The sequence below is a fragment of the Lepisma saccharinum genome, chromosome 1 (genome assembly GCF_977018435.1).
Source record: "Lepisma saccharinum chromosome 1, izLepSacc3.1, whole genome shotgun sequence".
Classification (NCBI taxonomy): Eukaryota; Metazoa; Arthropoda; class Insecta; order Zygentoma; family Lepismatidae; genus Lepisma; species Lepisma saccharinum.
Genome location: NC_139229.1, coordinates 61,357,630 through 61,380,362, shown reverse-complemented (window position 1 = coordinate 61,380,362; position 22,733 = coordinate 61,357,630). Strand labels below are relative to the sequence as shown.

The 22,733-nt window shown below is 39.8% G+C and overlaps 1 protein-coding gene across 1 annotated transcript in view; it reads left to right on the top strand.

Annotated features, from left to right (window-relative positions):
- Positions 1–22,733, top strand: part of Dbp73D (putative ATP-dependent RNA helicase Dbp73D) — an 81,950-nt gene that overhangs the window by 42,264 nt on the left and 16,953 nt on the right. The window contains exon 11 of the mRNA XM_083131999.1: positions 13,397–13,566. Coding sequence (XP_082988125.1) covers positions 13,397–13,566 — 170 coding nt within the window. The remainder of the gene's footprint in view (positions 1–13,396; positions 13,567–22,733) is intronic.

Genomic DNA, 22,733 nt, shown 5'->3' with positions numbered 1-22,733 from the left:
CGACCACATGTGTTGGATGACGAGGCCCTGAAAGCAGCCATTGAGGAGGACAGTGGTCTAACATGTGATGAACTTGCAGAAAGGTTCCATGTTTCCGCTGAAACAGTCAGACTGCACCTGCATGGAATAGGGAAGTCATACAAGTTAAGCAAGTGGGTACCCCACACATTGTCGACAGCCAACAAGGAACAACGAGTGACAGCCTGTTTGTCCTTGCTCACTTGGCACCTGAACACACCCATATTTGATCGCTTGCTCACTGGTGATGAAAAGTGGGTCCTCTATGACACTCCCAAGCGTACCAGACATTGGTTGTCACCATGGGACCCTGTTCCTCACACCTCAAGACCACCTCTGCACCCACGAAAGGTTATGCTCTGTATGGTGGAATTGTCGGCAAGTAGTGTATTACGAGCTCCTTCCACCTGGTCAGACCATCACTGCTTACCTCTGCTCTCAGCAGTTGCAAAGGGTGCATTGCGGCAGAAGGAGCCGGCATTGGTGAATCGCAAGGGTGTGCTGTTCCTGCATGACAATGCCAAGCCACATGTCGCAAAGAGGACCCGGGAGACCCTTCAGCAACTTAGCTGGGAGACACTGTGTCTTCCACCATATTCACCAGACCTTGCACCAACAGATTACCATCTGTTTCATTCCCTCGACAACCACCTCCATGGGAAATCCATTGCAAATGAGGGAGACCTGCGGAACGCACTCACGGACTTCTTTGCATCCAAGCCCGCCGAGTTTTATCACCAGGGTATTTTGCAGTTGCAGGAACGTTGGCAAAAAATGTTGGATGCTGATGGAGATTACTTCGAAACCTAATGGTACGTACCGTCCACTGTATTGCTCTTTGTTTATCACTGCTCTAGAACGGGAAGAACTTTTTTGGTTACCTTGTATTTGATGCATTTTGGGGAAAATGATAGTTACATCAAGATTTGCATGTAAAAGTTTATATTTAGACATAACTATTTACTATTTTAAATTTGCATTATATGTGTAACTATTATACATTCTTTACCTCAAAGTTTACCAATACCACATCCTTTTCCAGCTTCTCTATCCATTATTAAACGAAAATATGTAACTTACATGCAATCCACAATTATCACACGGCATACTGAACTTCCTACGAACCGGGGCACCTGCCTGCAACTGAATTGTAACCTCAGTGGCACGCAATGAGTTTGATACGCGAGACAACCTGCGTGCTGTGGAGTAACAATGCATTCTAAAAATAACTTCAAACAATGGTCAACACTTTTCTCGCTTGGTCTTCACGTGTATCGCGACAAACCGAAACGTTTCTCACTAACCGACTTTTTTGTGTTATGGTCTGACGATTTATACAAAATATCCAATATATATATATATCTTCATAAGCAAATTAATTCACTCAGGTGAAGAATATCATATCTACAAACACCATAGCAAGTGGTTTGATATTTATGGCTTTTGAAGCATTTACTAGAAAAAAAAATTAAGCTCTTTGCAAAATTGCATAATTATGAAAATTTCAGATCACATGAATTTATGACAGGTTATATAATGCCATCAGTAAATAGAGCATAAAAAAAAAACTACAGGATAATGATTTTACTGTTTGAAATTTATGACTTTTACATTTTGTAAATTTTGTAACATCTGGCAATGCAGCGGTAGTAGAGAAGGACAGAGCTATTGGGAAAACTCATGTATTAGAGAGAGAGAGGGAAGTGTCTCCTAAGTTTCAAATTCTTGCTCATAGAGGCACAAATATGTTTGTGCTTCAACAGCTACATATACTACTAGTACTAAGTTATTTAAATGTGCCTTTTTCTCAAAACTGTTTTCAATGGAGTTACAGAACTTGTGCTCTGAATCCCTCATATATCAACAGGTTTAACAACAAATTATACCCACAGGGTTTGCAGTGTTTGTAAAAATAAAAACAAATACGTATAAAAGTTAAATGGCTGTTTCTCATGATATTTCACCTATCAGATTGCACAGGAGCTGTATCATCAGTATTTGTTGTGCGAGAAATAATGGGAAATAACTCCAGGAGCATTGCAAATCTATAATGTAATTATATAGCTGCTGCTCCACTTCAGGGATATTTGCAATGCTTCCCCTCGAAGGCCTCCTTGTTGGGTGGAGCTGCCGTCCGGTTTCTTCTTGCTTCCAAAGTTCTCTTACTTACCTCACCAATGTCAAACTTTTGAGCCGCAGCTCTCGTTGCGGTTTCCCTGCGTGTACTGCATAACTTGCAATTTGAAAGCAGCAGTATAACTTGTCCTCTTTCTCATCTTAATTCTGCTTTCCTCAACCACAGAATAAACAAAATCTTTACAAAAGTGAAAGGTTTGGGATGCTAAACATTGTGGAAGAGGAGGTGATTGGTGGCTCTACTTAGCAACAGATGACTCATTGCATAGCCATGATACATTTTGCTCTTGATCAACACAGCAATAGCTTTATGACATCCAACTAAGAAAGGCTTTTCTTGAACCTGAATTGTGATGCACATTATATGCGAGATACACTCTGTCAAATAAATACCGGGAAATGTTCATTTAAAGGGCCATCTAATTGATATGTTTGTTTTTTTTCCTTTCTTTCATTCTGTACCTAATTGTCACGTACAGTTTTGGCGAGATTTGTGGACCAGTTTGTTTACAGCTCTTAGTTAAGTTAGTCAACCTCAAGTATGCTCTGCTATTTTGTGTTGCCAAGAAAATTTCTTGTGCTGAATCATTGAAAATGTTGGAGAAGCCCTACGGTGAGTCAACTTTATCGAAAACACGAGAATACGAATGGTACAAAGCATTCAAACAAGGATGAGAAGTGGTTGAAGACTTGCCTTGTTCCAGTCGATCCGCAACGACTTTGACTGATGAAAACATCAACGAAGTGAAGGAAGTTATGGAAAATCGTCATTCAAGCTTAAGGAAGATGACTCAGGATCTGGACATGTCTCACAAATCCATCCGCACCATTTTAGTTGATGTTTTGGACATGAAACACGTTGCGGCACATGGCTTGTTCCGAAGGAGCTCAATTTTCTTCAAAAAGAGCACCGCAAACAGGTTGCTGAAGACAGGCTTGAACGAGCCAATTCAGACCCTACATTCATACGCATCATAACGAGTGACGAGACTTGGGTTTATTAGTTTGACATATAAACCAGCCAACAAGCTTCAGAATGGCACTTCAATAACGAGCCGAAACTGGAAGGAAGGGGAAAAAAAAAACACATCAAAGTCGCTCAAAAATCAAACTCATGTTGACTTTTATTTGACTATCATGGTGTTATCCACTTGGAATTCATTCCGGAGGGGCAAATGGTCAACAAACACTATTATGTAGGTGTTTTGTGGCATTTGAGAATGTTCACTGTGTGACGTTCCTTTCTGGTGTTCGCCACTGGATCACGGATTACTACGTCACGGTAGCTACCCAATCTCCCTGTGCGGTGGAGTTATGAGACTCACCTTAATGTATACTACACTGGATTCTCAGGACGAAATGGTTTGAACAAAAAAATAGCTTCTTACTATTTTACAAATTTAATAAAACATTTTACCTTTAAACAATCACTGCTAATTAATAACAATATTCACCAACACAATCACTTTTGAATTAAGCTGCTGCTTTTTCTTTAAAACAGCGTTTTTCACAAAATAGACGTCATCTTCCGCAACTCAACTTATTTTTTTCTCTTTTTGCACTGTTATCCTCGCAACCGAATCAATAAAAGATTAGACAATTCTACACATCTTCACAAACCAGAAATGACTTCCGCTTCCGATATTGCGTGTAACAAATGTACAACAAAAATTACAAATTTAAGCCAATATCAAAATATCAAACAACAGTATTGAAACTAACAAATAAATCAAATGTGAAATTAACAGAAAACAAATAAAATATTTCATATGGTCAAAATAAACAAAGCGTATCAAGTTCTCCTCCCATACAAACAAAGAAAATTGACGCAATGTACATGAAGGAAATTTTCTTTATAGAATAAACTTGATTCTTCTATGAGCTTACTTCAGAACTCTTCACTCTAAAACCTGCATGCAAACTCGCTCTAAGAAAATTCATATGATCCTACATTTTTTAATCATAAAAACAAATCTTCAAACTATCTGTTCTCTTGCTTTGTGTAGAACTTCTTTTCTTTCTCTTGTCATTCTCTTGTCATCCTTTCCACATCTTCTAAGAGATTCTTAACTTTAACAGCTTGTTCTTCATACAACTATAAATTTCCTAAACATTTGCATTTCCAATTAACTTCTGAAATTGCTCTGGGCTTAAACTTAATTATTGACATTGAAGTCTCACATAAAATTATACATTTGTTCCCTATTGGCCCTTTATCATTGTCAACTATGGCTGTCCTTTCCCTTCGACTTCGCCATTCATTCTCAGATTGGCCTCCTGGAACTATATTATCAACATTGTGAACTTCTTATTCTTCTGGGAATTATACCTAACGTCTGCTTTCTTTCGGTTTGATAATAATCATTACAGGAAATGAAATTCAAGTTGTATCCAAATCATGTACACAAGGCAAGCATTATCTGAATAATTATATGGCTTTGTAAACTCTTCTTTATCCATTTTCTTCAAAGAATGTGCAGGACTCTCAACGATTACTTTCTATGATGGAATATATTTTTCAACCTTCACAATGCAAACAAAAGATAGATTTTCATATAAATTTGATAACACATACTTCACATCTTCACGTGCAAGTTTATTTGATAGTGTTTTACAAGCGGTTTCTTTTTGTTTTCTGATCTGTAATCTTCTTCCTTCTTTTTCTCCATAGATCAAACATTTCTTTCTTCTCTTGTCACTTCAATAATTCTCCTTCCAACTTTTTCCTCTTGGACAACGGGACAGGATAAGGATTGGAGTAAACAGGTTCTTCACTGGTTAGATTTATTTTACAGATAGAATTCCTAGATAATCCTGGTTTGTCGGCGAATATTCTTCTATATTTCAACAATAAATTAAATAGCTGCTCCTTTTCCTCAACTCTCAAAACATCTGAAGCAAAGGCTTTATCTCTTATGTCTGATTCTGTTGCAGTCCACTCATTAGCGTTAGCTTCTTCCCCCGCTTTCGTACACTGTATTAAGGCTGTCTTCTCCCGCGACTCGCCCTTCTCTGAATCTCCAGCGTTAGGAAGTAAATGTTGCTATACTGTGTGTCCGCCATTGATCAGATACAATTTTTCTGTGCCTGCATCCAGAGTGGCTTTGTATCTTCGAAGGAAAGGATAACCAAATAATAAGTCAGCTTTTAAGCACTTGACCACATATACCAAATCTTCAAATATAAAACCTCCAATTTCAAAATTTATTCGCCTACAACCAGCTTTCCGTGATCTTTCTTTTCCAGCAAAATCTTTTAATATTACACCTGGACACTTCTGCAATTTAAGACCAGGTAATCGCTCTCGTACTTTAAGCCAAATATTATAATTCATAAGGGTGCATTCGTTACCCGTGTCCAGAATGCACTTTATCTGGAATCCTAATACCTCAACTAAAATTTCAGGTTTCTTCACATTATCCATATCTTCTTCCATTATCGTCTTTCTAATTTTTAAATAATTTAGAGGAGTGGCTTCGATATTCAAGTACAATACATCTAACGGATCTTCTGTTAGGAATGGGTCTTCACTCTCGTCGCTTTCTTGTTCTTGCATGTCCTTCATTGCAAGCGTAAGAGTACCGCTTACAACGGGCACTGGGCTAAACCCAGAACTTCATTGCAGTTAATTTCCCATGGCGACGCTGTAACTCTAAGATTACTGGAAGGTAGCTCTTCAGTCTGTATTGCACACTCTTTTCGTTCTGGAGCTCTTTGATCTCCTCTCCAACTATTTGTGTATGGTGTAGTCCTTCTATAAAGTCTGTTACTTGTCCAGTTTCTATTCTTCCACCTTCCACCCGGGAATCGCTGTCCTTCTCTGGTGATTGGTTCCTTCCCATTTCCGCTCTCTGCGCTGCGGGATCCTCCAGGATTATTAGTAGAAGTTGTCATCTGTACTCTGCGAACTCGAGGTTGGTTAGGTCTCCTTTCTTCTGCTTTATTACCATCACCTCTCCACCCATCTATCTGTTCTGAGGCTTCGTACTTCCCCAAGAAGTTGGTCAACTGGTCAATGTTTCGAGGATCTCTTGTTAATACTAGCTGCCGTATTCTATATGGGAGCTGATGAATAATTAAACATAACACTTCTGTTTGGTCCACACGTTCGACCAAGTTACAGTATGACCCGTAGACGTCCCAACAATAATCCTCCATAGAAAGACCTGAGGATTTGGAATATCTTCTGTTTCTTAAAATCTGGATCTCTCTCTCTGCTTCGCTTCTGCAGAGGCATACTGTTTTTTAAACGTGGCACAAAACTGTTCAAAAGACTTCCACCTTCTCTCGTTGGCAATAAACCAGGCTTTAGCTTTCCCTTTCATTACAGAAGGAAGCACCTTTAATCTATAGTACATAGGCATTTTCATTATGTCCATGGACGTTTTCAGTTCTTCCAAATAACGCTCCGCTGATATGGAATTTATTTCTCCGGTAAATTTGCTCAGAGAGTTAATATCAGACATTCTAAAAAAATGTCCAGTGTGAGATGGACTACGACAGACATCAGGAGATTTATCAACATATTCTCTGGGTATCCCTTTTGTACTTTGGATACGTCTTCTCCTCTTACGGTTCCTTTTAGTCAACAATTCAGCAGAATATACAGATTCTGTTGAAGATATACCGGAAATCAAAGGGTCATTATCATCTCTCACCCATCGAATATTTTCCACAGATCTGTCAGTATTTCCAGCAGTCATTCCTGGATTTCCTTGCACAGATTCTAAATGTAATCTCTCCAACTTCCCTAAAAGGAATTCCTCCATAAAATAGAACTTCTGGTTAATTTCTTTATTCATCTTCTCACTGTCCTGCATACACAAATTCCTTGAAGTACTTTGCTGATCCACGACGGATTCTATCCTTGCCCTTACGGTGTCCAATTCATTCATTACTTTTCGTCTGTCTACTTCCCAGACTTCTTCTATCTTATTTAGAGCATCTCTCCCTTCATCAATTTGTTTTAACAAATCACATCGCACAGCTTCCAATTCTTCTTTGTTTTCTTGTCTTCTGTCTTCTATTACCTTCATCATTCATTTTTATCATCTTTCCGCTCATCCTCAATCTTCATCAATTCTTCTCGGTCTGCTTTCATTCTCGTCATCATTTCCTCCTTATTATTCCTAAATACCTCCTCTAAGTTCCTGAAAGCTACTTTAGTTACGTTTCTTCAGTCTTCAATAATCTTCATCAGTTCCTTTTTATCCTCTTTCCGTCCTTCTTCTATCATCTTCTTCAATTCATTCTTATCTCCTAGCCTTCCTTCTTCCATTTTCTCAAACCTCTTTATCATTTCATTCTGATCTTCTTTCCTTCCTTCTTCAATGATCTTCCTCAATTCATCCTTATCTTCTTTCCTTCCTTCTTCAATGATCTTCCTCAATTCATTCTTATCTTCTAGCCTTCCTTCTTCCATTTTCTCAAACCTCTTTATCATTTCATTCTGATCTTCATTCCTTCCTTCTTCAATTCTCTTTAACCAGCCACAAAGTACCTCCATATTTAAAGTAGCACTATGCGATTTGCAATTTTTACAAACTAAGTCACCATCAGGAAGAAATTCTCTGGATATTGGCAAATTTGCACACCCTAAATGGAAATACGCCTCGCATTTCAGCACTGAAATTTTTCGTCCAAGGGCTTATCTTTATCATCACAACAACTCAATTTATCCATTTTCTTCTTGCTCTGGCTTCTCAAAATTCTCCTACTCATACCTTGATATCTCTGCAAAATCGATCACATGACTTACATCTATGTGTTATCAGACTTTGTAACGCTCGACAATTTCCTCATGACTTCACACGGCACAAAACACACGTTTTTTTCACACGATATTGCAGTTACAATTTATCCTTTTACATCATCGATGCCTTCACGTTGAGCGCCAATTTTACCTGTGACGTTCCTTTCTGGTGTTCGCCACTGGATCACGGATTACTACGTCATGTAAGCTACCCACTCTCCCTGTGCGGCGGAGTTATGAGACTCACCTACACTGGATTCGCAGGACGAAACGAACAAAAAAATAGCTTCTTACTATTTTACAAATTTAATAAAACATTTTACCTTTAAACAATCACTGCTAATTAATAACAATATTCACCAACACAATCACTTTTGAATTAAGCTGCTGCTTTTTCTTTAAAACAGCGTTTTTTACAAAATAGACGTCATCTTCCGCAACTCAACTTATTTTTTTCTCTTTTTGCACTGTTATCCTCGCAACCGAATCAATAAAAGATTAGACAATTCTACACATCTTCACAAACCAGAAATGACTTCCGCTTCCGATATTGCGTGTAACAAATGTACAACAAAAATTACAAATTTAAGCCAATATCAAACAACAGTATTGAAACTAACAAATAAATCAAATGTGAAATTAACAGAAAACAAATAAAATATTTCATATGGTCAAAATAAACAAAGCGTATCAAGTTCTCCTCCCATACAAACAAAGAAAATTGACGCAATGTACATGAAGGAAATTTTCTTTATAGAATAAACTTGATTCTTCTATGAGCTTACTTCAGAACTCTTCACTCTAAAACCTGCATGCAAACTCGCTCTAAGAAAATTCATATGATCCTACATTTTTTAATCATAAAAACAAATCTTCAAACTATCTGTTCTCTTGCTTGGAAAGGGAAGATTTGTGGAAGAACAACTCTTGGATTGTGCACCATGATAATGTGCCAGTCCACTTCGATCCTTGTACTCGGATTTTTGACCAAAAACTCAACAAATGTCATCAATCAAATACCATATTCACCAGATATGGCCCCCATGTGACTTTTTTGTTCCCCAAACTCAAATTACCACTTTGTGGAAGACGTTTTGAGTCCATTGGAGCCATAAATCAAAATTTGAAGAAGGCCATACTGGAAAGTGCCTATAACAAGTGTTTCATGGGATTCAACGACTGGATTATTCGTTGGCATAAGTGTATTTCATCGAATGGGGTGTTATTTTAAAGGCAACAAAATAAATTTGGATGATTATACCAATATTTTGAGTTTCATTGAACAATTCCTGGTATTTACTTGACACAATGTAAAATTTTTTGTTGCTTTTCCCTATCAAAACCAGGATGTGTGTTATACATGCATAAATACGGTAATTCAAGTGCTTCAGTCTTTTGGGTCTTAATTGTTCTGTATGTTTCTTCATAAAATTTTGAAGGATTTATTTTATCTTCAATTCTGTTTCCTCTTCTGCTATTTGTGAATTTTCAGTTCGACTGCTAAGAAAGGTCCTTAGTCCAGTGAAACTGTATATGTATGTATGTATATATGTATGTATGTATTAATAAAAATCAAATAAGGTAAAAGGAAACACTCACCGGACAGTAAGAAAATTCAAAATTTTCGCTAATTTATAGCATCATCGGTGTGAGAAGAAACAGAAGACGGAACCGGAAGTTGGGGTCCTGCAGAGTTGCCAGGTCCCCATTGAAGAAGAAGCGGTGCGTAGAACGAAAAAAACACTGTTTCATCACCAGGCTCGTCGTAAACTGTGAGTGTGTAGGATGAGTTGGGAGGGAGGGTGGGTGAGGGTTGAGCATTACTGGGTGGCCTTGTTCAGGCCAGGTGGAGTGGTTGCACTCATGGCCGATATATAGGCCCTCTCCCATCTTTTGCGAACAGAGGTGTTGGCTGGTTGGGGTAGGAGGTGGATGATCACTACCCGGAAGCAGTCGTTGAAACTGATGTTGTGGTGGTTGGTGTGGACGGCGACAGTGAAGTCCAGGTTGTGGGTGGAGGAGCGGTGGTTATTGATGCGGAGGTTGAGGGCCGTTGATGTTTCCCCCAGGTAAAAATCACCACAGATGTTGCAGGTGAGGATGTAGATAAGGTTTGAGGCATGGCAGGTCCCTTTGGGATGGAGGGTAAATTTGCCAGTGGCCGTGTGCACCTGGAGGGTGTGAGAAGTGATGAGGATGGGACAGGTCTTGCACCTGGGTCGGTTGCATTTATCGGCAGGGGGGTGTTGGATGTGTGGTGAAGGAGTGTTGTGGACCAGGATGTTTTGGAGGTTAGGGGGGCGTTTGAAAACCACCCTGTGTTTGTCTGGAAATATGTTTTTGGTTTCGGGATCACTGTGGAGGATTGGGAGAAGAGAGTGCAGTGTGTGCCTGATTTTGTTGAGGTGGGGATGATATTGGGTGATGAGTGCAGGTGGGTTGGTGGCAGCAGGTTTCTTGGTGGTAGTGGTATGTGAGGCAGCTCGTGATATTTGCTTGGTGACCAGGATGGAGGGATATCCACGGTTAACCAGGGCCTGGTGTAGGCGGAGGTTATAATTCTAGCGGGAGGTGGGTGAAGTGTTCAGGCGCTGTCCCCTGAGGGCCAGAGAGAATGTAATTGCTTTTTTGGTGTGGAACGGGTGGGAGCTGGAGAAGTGTAGGTATTGCATGTGGTTGGTGGGTTTTATGTGGATGGAGGTAGTCAGGTGTCCTCCCTCGATGTGCACGTCCACATCCAGGAAGGTGATCTGGTTGGGGGAGTGTGTCCAGGTGAATTTTAGGGAACGGAAGTGGTTAAGTTGGTCCAGGAAGGCTGACAAGGATGGTTCTCCAAGGGGTGGTTGGTGGGCAGGGGGGGTGGATCTTGGGAGGAGGGGGGGCTAAATTGAAGGAGGCTCGGGTGGGTTTCACTGGTAGTAGTTTGGAGTGAGGGATTTTTGGCCCAGAAATGTTGCCATCGGAGGCTGCGAGCAAATGTGTGTATGTCAAAAAGTAGGCGGAATTGGTTGGGGGGAGTTGTGGGGGAGAAGGTGAGGCCTTTGGATAAAACAGCTATTTCATCAGTGCTCAGTTTATGGCTGGATAAATTGAGTACAGTCTGGTTGTTTTTGAGTGGGTTAGGGTCATTGGTGGTCATGGATCTGGTAGGATACATCACTGCCGTCATTTCCACCACCTCTGACAGCTCATTCTTAAATAACTTTCACAACCAACCTAACCTCAATCCCCCCCCCAACAGAAAGCTCTCAGAGACCTCCGCAACTACCACAACATCAAAATCCTCCCAGCTGACAAGGGGTCCACCACGGTGGTCTTGAACTCTCAAGACTACCTGGCGGAAGCCAACCGCCAGCTGGCTGACCCCTCCACCTACAAACCCACCACAGTTGACCTATCCGCCAAACACCTCACCAAAATCCGGGACTTCATCCACACCCGCGGCCCACCTGAAGGCCTAACAGCTCGTACCACCGCCATGTTTATACCCGACAATCCCCGCACCCCCACCTTCTATCTATTGCCCAAAATCCACAAACCTGGCAACCCTGGCAGACCCATTGTGTCCAGCTATAACTCACCTACAGAACGAATCTCAGCCTTTGTTGACTCCCATCTCCAGCCTCTTGTGAAAGCTCTGCCCTCCTACCTCCGTGACATCAACCACTTCCTCCAGAAAATCAGCACCCTCCCACCATTGCCCCCAAATACCATCCTTGCCACCATTGATGTCACTTCCCTCTACACCAACATACCTCACTCCCATGGCCTCCGCTCCATAGAATTCTATCTCAATAGCAGACCCAAACCTCACAACCCCAGCACCAACTTCCTGACCCACCTAGCCCACCTTGTCCTCACTTGTAACAACTTCACCTTTGAAAACCAAAATTTCCTACAGATCCGAGGTACAGCCATGGGTACCAAAATGGCCCCATCCTATGCAAACCTCTTCATGGGCCAACTTGAGCAAGAGTTTTTGGCTACCCAACCCCTCCAACCCCTCCTCTGGCTCCGCTTCATCGACGACATCTTCATGCTCTGGACACATGGAGAACCATCCTTGTCAGCCTTCCTGGACCAACTTAACCACTTCCGTTCCCTAAAATTCACCTGGACACACTCCCCCAACCAGATCACCTTCCTGGATGTGGACGTGCACATCGAGGGAGGACACCTGACTACCTCCATCCACATAAAACCCACCAACCACATGCAATACCTACACTTCTCCAGCTCCCACCCGTTCCACACCAAAAAAGCAATTACATTCTCTCTGGCCCTCAGGGGACAGCACCTGAACACTTCACCCACCTCCCGCTAGAATTATAACCTCCGCCTACACCAGGCCCTGGTTAACCGTGGATATCCCTCCATCCTGGTCACCAAGCAAATATCACGAGCTGCCTCACATACCACTACCACCAAGAAACCTGCTGCCACCAACCCACCTGCACTCATCACCCAATATCATCCCCACCTCAACAAAATCAGGCACACACTGCACTCTCTTCTCCCAATCCTCCACAGTGATCCCGAAACCAAAAACATATTTCCAGACAAAGACAGGGTGGTTTTCAAACGCCCCCCTAACCTCCAAAACATCCTGGTCCACAACACTCCTTCACCACACATCCAACACCCCCCTGCCGATAAATGCAACCGACCCAGGTGCAAGACCTGTCCCATCCTCATCACTTCTCACACCCTCCAGGTGCACACGGCCACTGGCAAATTTACCCTCCATCCCAAAGGGACCTGCCATGCCTCAAACCTTATCTACATCCTCACCTGCAACATCTGTGGTGATTTTTACCTGGGGGAAACATCAACGGCCCTCAACCTCCGCATCAATAACCACCGCTCCTCCACCCACAACCTGGACTTCACTGTCGCCGTCCACACCAACCACCACAACATCAGTTTCAACGACTGCTTCCGGGTAGTGATCATCCACCTCCTACCCCAACCAGCCAACACCTCTGTTCGCAAAAGATGGGAGAGGGCCTATATATCGGCCATGAGTGCAACCACTCCACCTGGCCTGAACAAGGCCACCCAGTAATGCCCAACCCTCACCCACCCTCCCTCCCAACTCATCCTACACACTCACAGTTTACGACGAGCCTGGTGATGAAACAGTGTTTTTTTTCGTTCTACGCACCGCTTCTTCTTCAATGGGGACCTGGCAACTCTGCAGGACCCCAACTTCCGGTTCCGTCTTCTGTTTCTTCTCACACCGATGATGCTATAAATTAGCGAAAATTTTGAATTTTCTTACTGTCCGGTGAGTGTTTCCTTTTACCTTATTTGATTTTTACTTAGCCCTTTTGGCCCTCCTTGCTTTTATCCATTATTATCCACTGTATGTATTAATACATATATCACAGTGGAAAATTGTAAGGAGTTATTTTGTGAATGTATGAAATTTACAATATGTCAATTACAGTTCATATCCAACTTGAAAAAAAAATGTCTATTTGCTTTCAGGAAAAAAATGAATGGAAAGATGCTAAAGCTAAGAAGAAGAAGAAGAAGAAGAAAAAGGAACCTAGCAGGAGTGAAATGCAGCAGTTGAAGAAGAATCTGAAGAGGAAGAGAACTAGAGAGAAGAAGAAGAAAGCAAGAAAAGAAGGCAAGAGAAACAAAGAAGCGAACATGTATGTTTTGATTTCATAATTATAATATAGTATAATATAATATATAATATAAATTTTTCAGAGGACCAGGTTTAAAAAAAATTGTAATTAGGGCTGAGACAATAGCAGTGCTGAAACCCTTATTAATTCCCACTGAAGCCAATATCTGAAAATTGTAACAATTCAAAGTAGTTGAGAATATTTTAGAAATGAGACAGATCAATTGGTAATCTATCGATATCGGACAATATAGGCATGTTGATTTATAGATAAAATTACCAATAATTTTACCGGTACAATATATTTAGAAATATCTTACAATTTGGTGCAATATTGGCACTTTTTTTGATAATTTTTAGGATGCAAACATATAATTCCATTCTGTACCTATGGTTTTTTGGACATCGTGACAAGTTTGAAAAGCGTGAGCGTGAAAAGTCACATCCTAGACGCTATAATGCGGGAGAGGGTCCCACCGATTAAGGGTTAACTTATTTTCATTAAATAAAAACATGCCAAAGTCTCTCTGAACTCCTCTTTAATCCACCATTTAAGAGAAATGTTGAAGCAGATTCTGAATTATTATTTTAGTGCTTGTAGTGTAACATGGAGAAATTAGGCTATTATTTCTCTTATAGTCTACGGTTATTACAAGCATAAAAACACAGTTTTTCGTTGTGACGTTTCAGGAGAACACACACTCCCTTCATCAGACATTTATTTTTAGTTCGATTAAAGATACAGTTATAACTAGAGCCCGGATTTATATGCGAAATGCATGTTTCATGTAACATGCAAAAACTTATGGAAAATATTTTTTTCTTTCCGACGAACTTGTAAAGAGTCTTTTGAGACACATTTGATAGCGCATATAAGTGCATATTTTGAGTGAATTTTGTTGTGCATGCATATTTCTTAAACTTTGCAGGATAAGGCTTATTTTGAATTTTATTGCTACATACTAGCATATTTCATAGTTTATCAAGAGAAAATAGCATTGAGTTTGTCGCCCACAATCGTTGCTAAATTCACTTTCGACTGCACGGCGATAACCGAATGGCGAACATACCATTTTAATATACAATCTACACTATAATTTTTAAAGTTTTTGTCGGGATTTTATGTACCGCTTTTTAAACAACAGCGTTCTAGCGCCTTCTGATGCTTTTACAACTGTCAACTAGCGCAAAGCCTTTCTCGCGACTTGGCAACTATGTGGAAAGGATTTCTGCTGACAGTATCAAAGGAGTTCAAGAACGTTGTGTTCTGTTAAACATTCCACCTGAAAAATCAAGTAAGGCTGTATTGTTGCGTAAATACGTTCAAGAATTTGGAAGTAGTGTATTTACAGAAGATGGGTCAGTTTTGTTCTGTGTGGTGTGCGAAAAAAATTTCAGCAGAGAAGAAATTTCAAGTTACTCAACATGTCAATAGAGCAAGACACAGGGAAGCCCTTCAAAGAATATCGCGCAGTAAACAACAACTGCTTACTATCGCATCCACTAATGCAACATCTGAATGCACAGTAAGCGATACATTCTACATACATACATACATACATCTGTGTCCTGCCTTTGTGAGTGATAATATTCCTTTGTGGAAACTGAGCAATGCCCATCTACGAGGTTTCCTTGAAAAGTACACGGGAAACAAAGTGCCAGATGAATGAACGCTACGTAAAAACCATGTGCCTGTTTGTTTTAATGAGGTCATGGGAGAAATTCGGGTAGCATTGAAGCACGGGAAAATATGGGTGTCTATCGATGAGACTATTGACGCGGCGGGACATTGTGTTTGCAATGCTGTTGTTGGTGCAATGAAGGCGAGTGGTAAACCCTACTTACTGAATATCGAGGTGTTTGAGAAAGTGAATCATTTCACAATTGTCAACTTCTTTAACGATTCGTTAACTTTGTTGTGGCCAGATCACATCCAGTATGACAATGTGTTACTGTTTGTTACTGACGCAGCCTCGTACATTGTCAAAGCAGCAGCTGGTTTGAAAGTGTTGTATCCTAAATTAGTCCAACTGACTTGTTTTGCACACTGTCCTCATCGCGTACCAGAAATAATCAGATACCAATACCCGGAAGTAGACGCACATGTATCAAATGTAAATAAAGTATTTGTGAAAGCTCCTTCGCGAGTACGTCTCTCTCGCGAAGTGGCGAAAAATGTTCCGTTACCTACGCAACCGGTATTAACATGATGGGGCTCGTGACTAGAAGCTGTGTCGTATTATGCAGAAAATTTCAATGAAGTGAAGGCAGTCATAGACTCACTAAAACCAGAAGATGCAGCCGCTCTTTGTGTGTCACAGAAATGTTTCTCTAGAAGTGGCATTGAGAACGAAATGAAGTACATACACAACCACTTCTCGAGTATACCTGCAATTATTACACAGTTAGAGTCCCGTAATAATCCTTTGCAGCATTCACTGTCCTTGTTGGGCAAAGTATCGCAAACTTTGTCCAGTGAAACTCACGGTGTTGCCAAAATAGCGTCACAAAAACTTCCCCAAGTATTAGACAAAAATCCCGGGTACAGAACAATCTGTGACATTGCGTCAGATGAAAATGTGGACTTGGAAGAGGACCTAACACACGAGGAAGTTGGGTGTTTCTCAGATGCACCAGTGACTTCTGCTGATGTAGAAAGTAACTTCTCGATCTACAAAACGTTTCTCCCTGATAAACGCAGAGGGTTTACAGAAGAGAACCTAAGGAAGACGTTCATATACTGCTGGACAAAAAAAAAACCGGACACTTGCATTTTTTGTGATAACGTATAAATTCTGATTCGAAGGCTAAGTAAATGTTGCAGAAATTATTGGAAATAAGAAATTCTGAATATATTCAACAGAAAGCAAATTAAAATTTATTGTTAATAAGTTAAATTAGAACATAAACGAAAGTTACAGAAAACTACCAAAAAAAATCTTAGCAATATTTTTTTTAATATTGTTAACTGGTACTGGTGGGGTCTAATAGCGGGTGTTACCTCCCCTGCCATCAATTACAGCTTGTAACCGCCGTGGCATACTTCGAATAAGGTTGGCAATCACTTCTTGGTCCAATTGCTCCCATTCTTCTTGAATAGCACGTCTTAGCTCTTCAATTGTTTCTGGAACTATTGCGCGGTTTCTGATATGTCGTTTCAGTTGATCCCAGACATGCTCTATCGGATTTAGGTCCGGACTTTGTGGTGGCCATTCTAATCGCGTAATCGCAACTTCGTCCAAGTACTCCGTGACAATATTCGCAACGTGAGGACGCACATTGTCATGCATAAAAACAAAGTCCGGCCCTATGAATGGTGTATATGGTACTACATGATCTGCCACACATTCTGTAATATACCTGCAAGCTGCCATTGCCTCATTATCTACAAGAACCAACTCTGTACGTCCTTGTAAAGAGATACCTCCCCAGACCATGACGCCACCACCTCCAAAGGGTGTTATTTCAACGAAACAACATTGTGCATAACGCTCATTAGGTCTTTTATACACATGTTCAAGCCCGTCTGATGAACGTAGGTTGAATTCTGACTCATCAGAGAATAAAACCTTTTCCCACTGCACCACATTCCAACGTAAGTGTTTTGTAGAAAATTCCAGTCTTCGCTTCCGGTGACGTGCTAACAACCTGGGACCTGCAGCCGGCCTCCGAGATGATAAACCACTTTCATTCAGTCTTCTACGAACTGTTCGTGAAGAAACCACAGTTCTATGAACATTTCTCAAATGCTGTGCCACAATATTTGAAGTCGTACGACGGTCTCTTAAGACTATGATACGTATTAAACGATCTTCCCGTGCTGTTGTGCATCGTTTCTGACCAGAACCAGGTCTTCTACCATAGGAACCGGTTGCGTCATATCGTCTGAGACCTTCATGGATAGTACTTCGTGCTATATTTAGCACCCTAGCAATATAGTGTACACTACGACCATCATCGCGAAGAGCTACTGCTTTTACACTACCTCTTCACGTCTCATTTTCAAGCTAGCAGCAAACTTACAATACACTTGCAAGAAAAATACCAGCAATGACAATGTCAATAATATATGTTACTATGGTTACTATGAACCAAAATTCATGCCTCTCTAGACATTAAACAAAATAACATCAACAGGAATTGAAAATCAATAAATTAAAACAAAATTGCATGAAATTAATTTTGAGCCTACTAAGTGTTCCAAATAAGTAAATACGAGTAAATAAATAAATAAATAGATAAATAATAAACGGAAAACTGTGGAAAATGTTCAATAATGAATGTTCAATTGTTCAATACTTAACTGAGAGCGTAATTCATAAGTAATTGCAATTCAGATGTCAAATACTATTAAGGTGTCCGGTTTTTTTTGTCCAGCAGTATAGATCATGGCAACAGAGGTCATTAAGGTAAGATGTTTGGAAAAGAAAATTGTATATTGTTCATGAATATCTTAGTGCATATTTTTGATATTTTTTTAAGGTAAGAGTTTGAAAAACAAAATTAATTTTATATTGTTCATGCATATCTTAGTGCGTTTTTGATATTTTTTAAAGGTAAGATGTTTGAAAAACAAAATTAATTGTATTTTGTTCATGCATATCTTAGTGCATATTTTTGATATTTTTCGTGCATATTTGCATGCATATTTTGCTGTTTGTTTGTGCATGGAAATCCGGGCTCTAGTTATAACAATGGTTAAAAAATTTTATACAAAAAAGAATCATGATGAATGCTGTAAACGTGATTTAAAATTACTTACGTGAAATTTTGAAATTTCATATTTCCACATTGCACAATTTAATGGTTAAATCCTATTAATTTCAAAGAGCCACTGTCTTCACACTAAGGGTATGGCATCTGGAGTGGAGATGGTACCACGTCACTGCTTTGTTTGTTCCCGGGTAGTGGTAGTTGCAATATCTCTGTTCGGTGGTGCTGGCGTGTGTATCCTGGTTTTCATCGTCTGCTTCCTGTTGTCAGGTGGCGGGGCTTGGCCGTGCCGTGCTGCTAGGTGCTGTGCAGTTCCTGTTCCCCACGTGGCTGGAGGGGAGTCGAGTATGCGCACCGCATCTCTTTTTGAGGATGGGGTGCCAGGTCGAGTGTGCCTGTCCATTGTCCAGGTTCAGTGCTGGTTTCTGTTGGATGATAGCATTGGTTTCTTTGGCAGTGTTTTCTATGACAGAGCCAGTTGGTTTAAAACAGGATCTCTTATTTCATAATGTAAAAATAATTCATTTGGAGTGTAACCCCGTTACTTGAGATACGGACTTATTTAGTAGTCCTAAAACGAAACTTAAATATTTTGACCAATGTTCATGTTTAATTCCTTATTGAAATCTTCAAGCTGAGACTTTAATTCTTTATTAGAATTAACTACCACGGACTGAATGCTCTTGATTGTTTCTAGCAAATCACTAAAATTAGGACTAATACTTTCTTTGGAAGCTGACAATTCATAGAGATTATAACTAGGTTCACAAGATTTACAAAAGTAATTCTCGACTGTAGTAGAATAAATAGACCAATGAACAACTGACAACTTAAGACAAGAAAAGTGAAACCATGAAAGACATTTATAGCACTGAACCAATCTGATGTCAGCTTTCGTATCACCCCAAGATTCCACCTTGTGAGTACTGGTATCAGTCTTATCAACAGAATTAACTTCTTGACCTTGAACGTTTTTTTTTAAACCTTGCTAGATATGTGCCCTCATATTGCATAGCGGTCTTCTTTCTGCTACGAGATTTAGATGAATCTCTGGAAGACATTTTGCTTTAACGATAAAAAAAACTTACACACACTTAAATACTGGAATATCAAAGCCAGTTAGAATCCGCTTCAATCCCAAACCTACTGAGATTATATTTCACATCGTTTATCCGAAAAACTACTTAATTTCAGAGTCCTGTCACACGGTCGTCACTTTTTGCTAGTGTCGTAGAGGCTCAAGCATTTTACGTTATGCTCAGAAAATCACTATTCTACTTGACAGCAAATTATGAAATAAGAGTTATGTAAATAGTTGAAAATCACAACACCGTTCTCTGGTGAATATACTTGTTATTTGCACTACATAAATACATTAGTTTATGCTCGATTTGAAGTGATTCGAACTACCCACAAACATTCTTGTTATCTCCTTCAATTGTTTTGAACAACTGGTTGCTAAGCAACAAAACAGTATACTATAACATTTATTTCTTTACTCCTTACCTCTTTATCCATTCCAGATAGTACAATACGCAGATGATTTATATTTTTACTGTAGTATAGATGATGCGACCCAAGGCGTAATTAAAATGCAGAGATTAATCAAGCACCATACGAGAATGGTTTTATAATGTAGGATTAACTCTTGGTGAAAACAAATCCAAAATTATTTGTTTTAATAACAAATGTGCAGGCAGTTATCCCAATAATTAGCCCAGATTCCGATGCTGGTAGACAAAAATTGAACACAAAAGTACACCGATCCGAAGGTTCTTAACATTCTGAACAGTACTTTATGTTGCCCTTTTTTTTTTTTTTTTTTGCTTATTTCACCTTACGCTGCCTTTTTCAAACATTTTTGTCATTCCAACAAGGCATTATGTTGCCTTTTTTTCCTATTTCAGCTCACGCTGCCTTTTTCAAACATTTTTGCCTTTTGTCATTCCGACAAGGAAATTTTTAAAATTGTATTTCTCTTCTTCTATTTGATTTCGTTTTTCAATAACCCTTGTTATTCAAGTTATTATTTGTAAATACATTTTTAAAGATTTAAGAAGAATTTAAGTCCTTCTCTTCAATTTTCACTGCCTCTTGCTGAAACTTGAGTGCCTTCTTTTTCGACGTACACTGCCTTTTTTTAAATTTTTAGTTGCCTTTATGCCTACCATTTTTAATACTTTTCAGTGCCTGAACATCCGGGCTCTACCAATAATATTTTACAAATTTCTGACATCCCAGTGACAGATTTTCGCAAATATTTAGGTGTGCATTTTGGTAGACGTTTAACATGGAATACACACATTCAAAGAATAATAAAGGGGTAGGATGTTGCGATCCGCGCGCGAGAGACAAAAGACAGACGATATATTCGGGAGTTGAATGGCTTCGTCTACGTGGCTGGTCCAGGGATACGTGCCTCCAGGTTACGTTGCCGAACAATAGGATAGGTTAACCTAACCTACTCACCCACTTTGGGCTTGATTGAACCTATGAAACTACTCTGCTGTGCAACCTGGACGCACCCATCCCTGTGCAGCTCTACGCTGTCCTCCAGTGACCATTAACATGGAGGATGTCCCCAGTAGACCAGCATCCATTCCGAGGAATGATTGCTGGTTTATCATAGGGACTTTCAGCCTAGTTATTCCGGAGCGAGAAGTACGCTTCCCGGACTTACCCGCCCAAATATGAATTGATAAATCAAGATGTTGGAAAGACACATTTAATATTCGGGAAATTATCACTTTTAACCATATACAAGCACTGCACAAACTTATAAGATTGTTTTTACAATTGGAACCAACAAAATGGGTAACAAAAGCATTGTACTTACATCTTCTGCTTCCACCTCATCACACATGGGCCTTGAAACAAACACTTTTCACTCCAACTATAAATGGGGAGATTTTCTGTGAATTTACACTAAAAATATAGCGGTATCTTAAGACATATGGGTATTGTCTTGCAAGTGAACTGTTTCAGGGAGCTATATCACAAAGGATGTGCCGATTAATTATGGATGTCTTTGGATACAAAGCATCATGGTTTCCTGAAGGCTCATTGTCCTCACCATGTGGTTTTGAGAATTTCAGAATTTTCATGGATATTGGTTCCATGCACTTTAAGGCACTTCAAGTGCTGTAATTCGTTCATATTATACACTACTGGACTATTTCCAAGCACTTAGTAGATATTTCACATGTTGGAGTCCAATGGCTACTCCATTGTCCTCTCTCCACTGGCCTACTCTGGCCCAAAACTTGGAGCGATGTTAACTGTACCAACTGTTAGCAAGAAGTGAAATCAAGATGGCTTCCTCTCATGTTAAAAGCTATCTCAGTTGTATTGTCTGGTAGCCACGCCCATGAGGCCATCTGATTGGTCCACAGCACCTTGGGTTACTTGCCTTCATCAAGTACCTTGAGAAGCCCAATAGATGGCAATCTAGTCAGGGCTAGTTCCACTGACTCTCACCAGATGGCTCTGGTGCTGTGAGACCGATTGTCTTTTGTCCAAAAACATCGATTTTTTGATGTTTTTGTGGTTTATTTGTACTAATAATTGTGACTTGCAGTTATTTTCAGGGAAAGCAAGTTAATTTGTGCTTGCACAAATATTATCCTGAAAATATCTGTATTAATAAAAAATTTGCCTGAAAAGCAACATGTGCTCTCTAACTTCTGTTTATCCACAAAAGGATGTCTTTTTGATAACCAATGAATTTTGGTCTGGGGCTTATTATTTACTTAATATTTTGATGTTTTATCATACTTTTACTAATTAGGTCTAATTTCTGTTAATCTTAACATATCTGGGAATGTCTATTCCTATTAATTTTACCTGAATTGAATTGGCCTTGTACTTTGGTTGGAGTGGAGTGCTGCCTGTATGTATTGGGGATGTATACCCAACCTTAGGTTGGTTATACATATCCCGGGCCCTCGGGAAAAGAAAAAGGATACGTGAAGCGGATCATTTTTCTTTACCCTTTACTACACTATACCCAAATACATACACAAAATATTTATATACACACTGAATTGTTATGACCACGCTGGTCCGAAAAGAACATATACATGAAAGAAAATAAATTTGCAATTATTCTTGCCCGTCACTTATATATATGTTTGAGATATTGTTCTGTTCGATATATCGAACGATTTTCTAGACGGTATATACATGGTTAATATAACACACACTTAAAAGTTTTCAATAAATGATTTTGGTTATTCATGTTATTATGTCTGCTTTTTGTCGCACTGAATACAGTTTTTGTATTCGAACTGAGCTGCTTAGTAGTTTTTAGATATGTATCTACTGTGTGCCCCTCACTCACTTGAGGGTGCAGTACCTTGAAGAAATGTTCACCATACACCTTTGTATGTTGTCCACGTTTGGTCACCTCACAATTGTTCTTCAATATCTCCTTAGGTGGAGCTCGCTGTCGCCTGGCTTTGCGCAGCATCCGTTGCC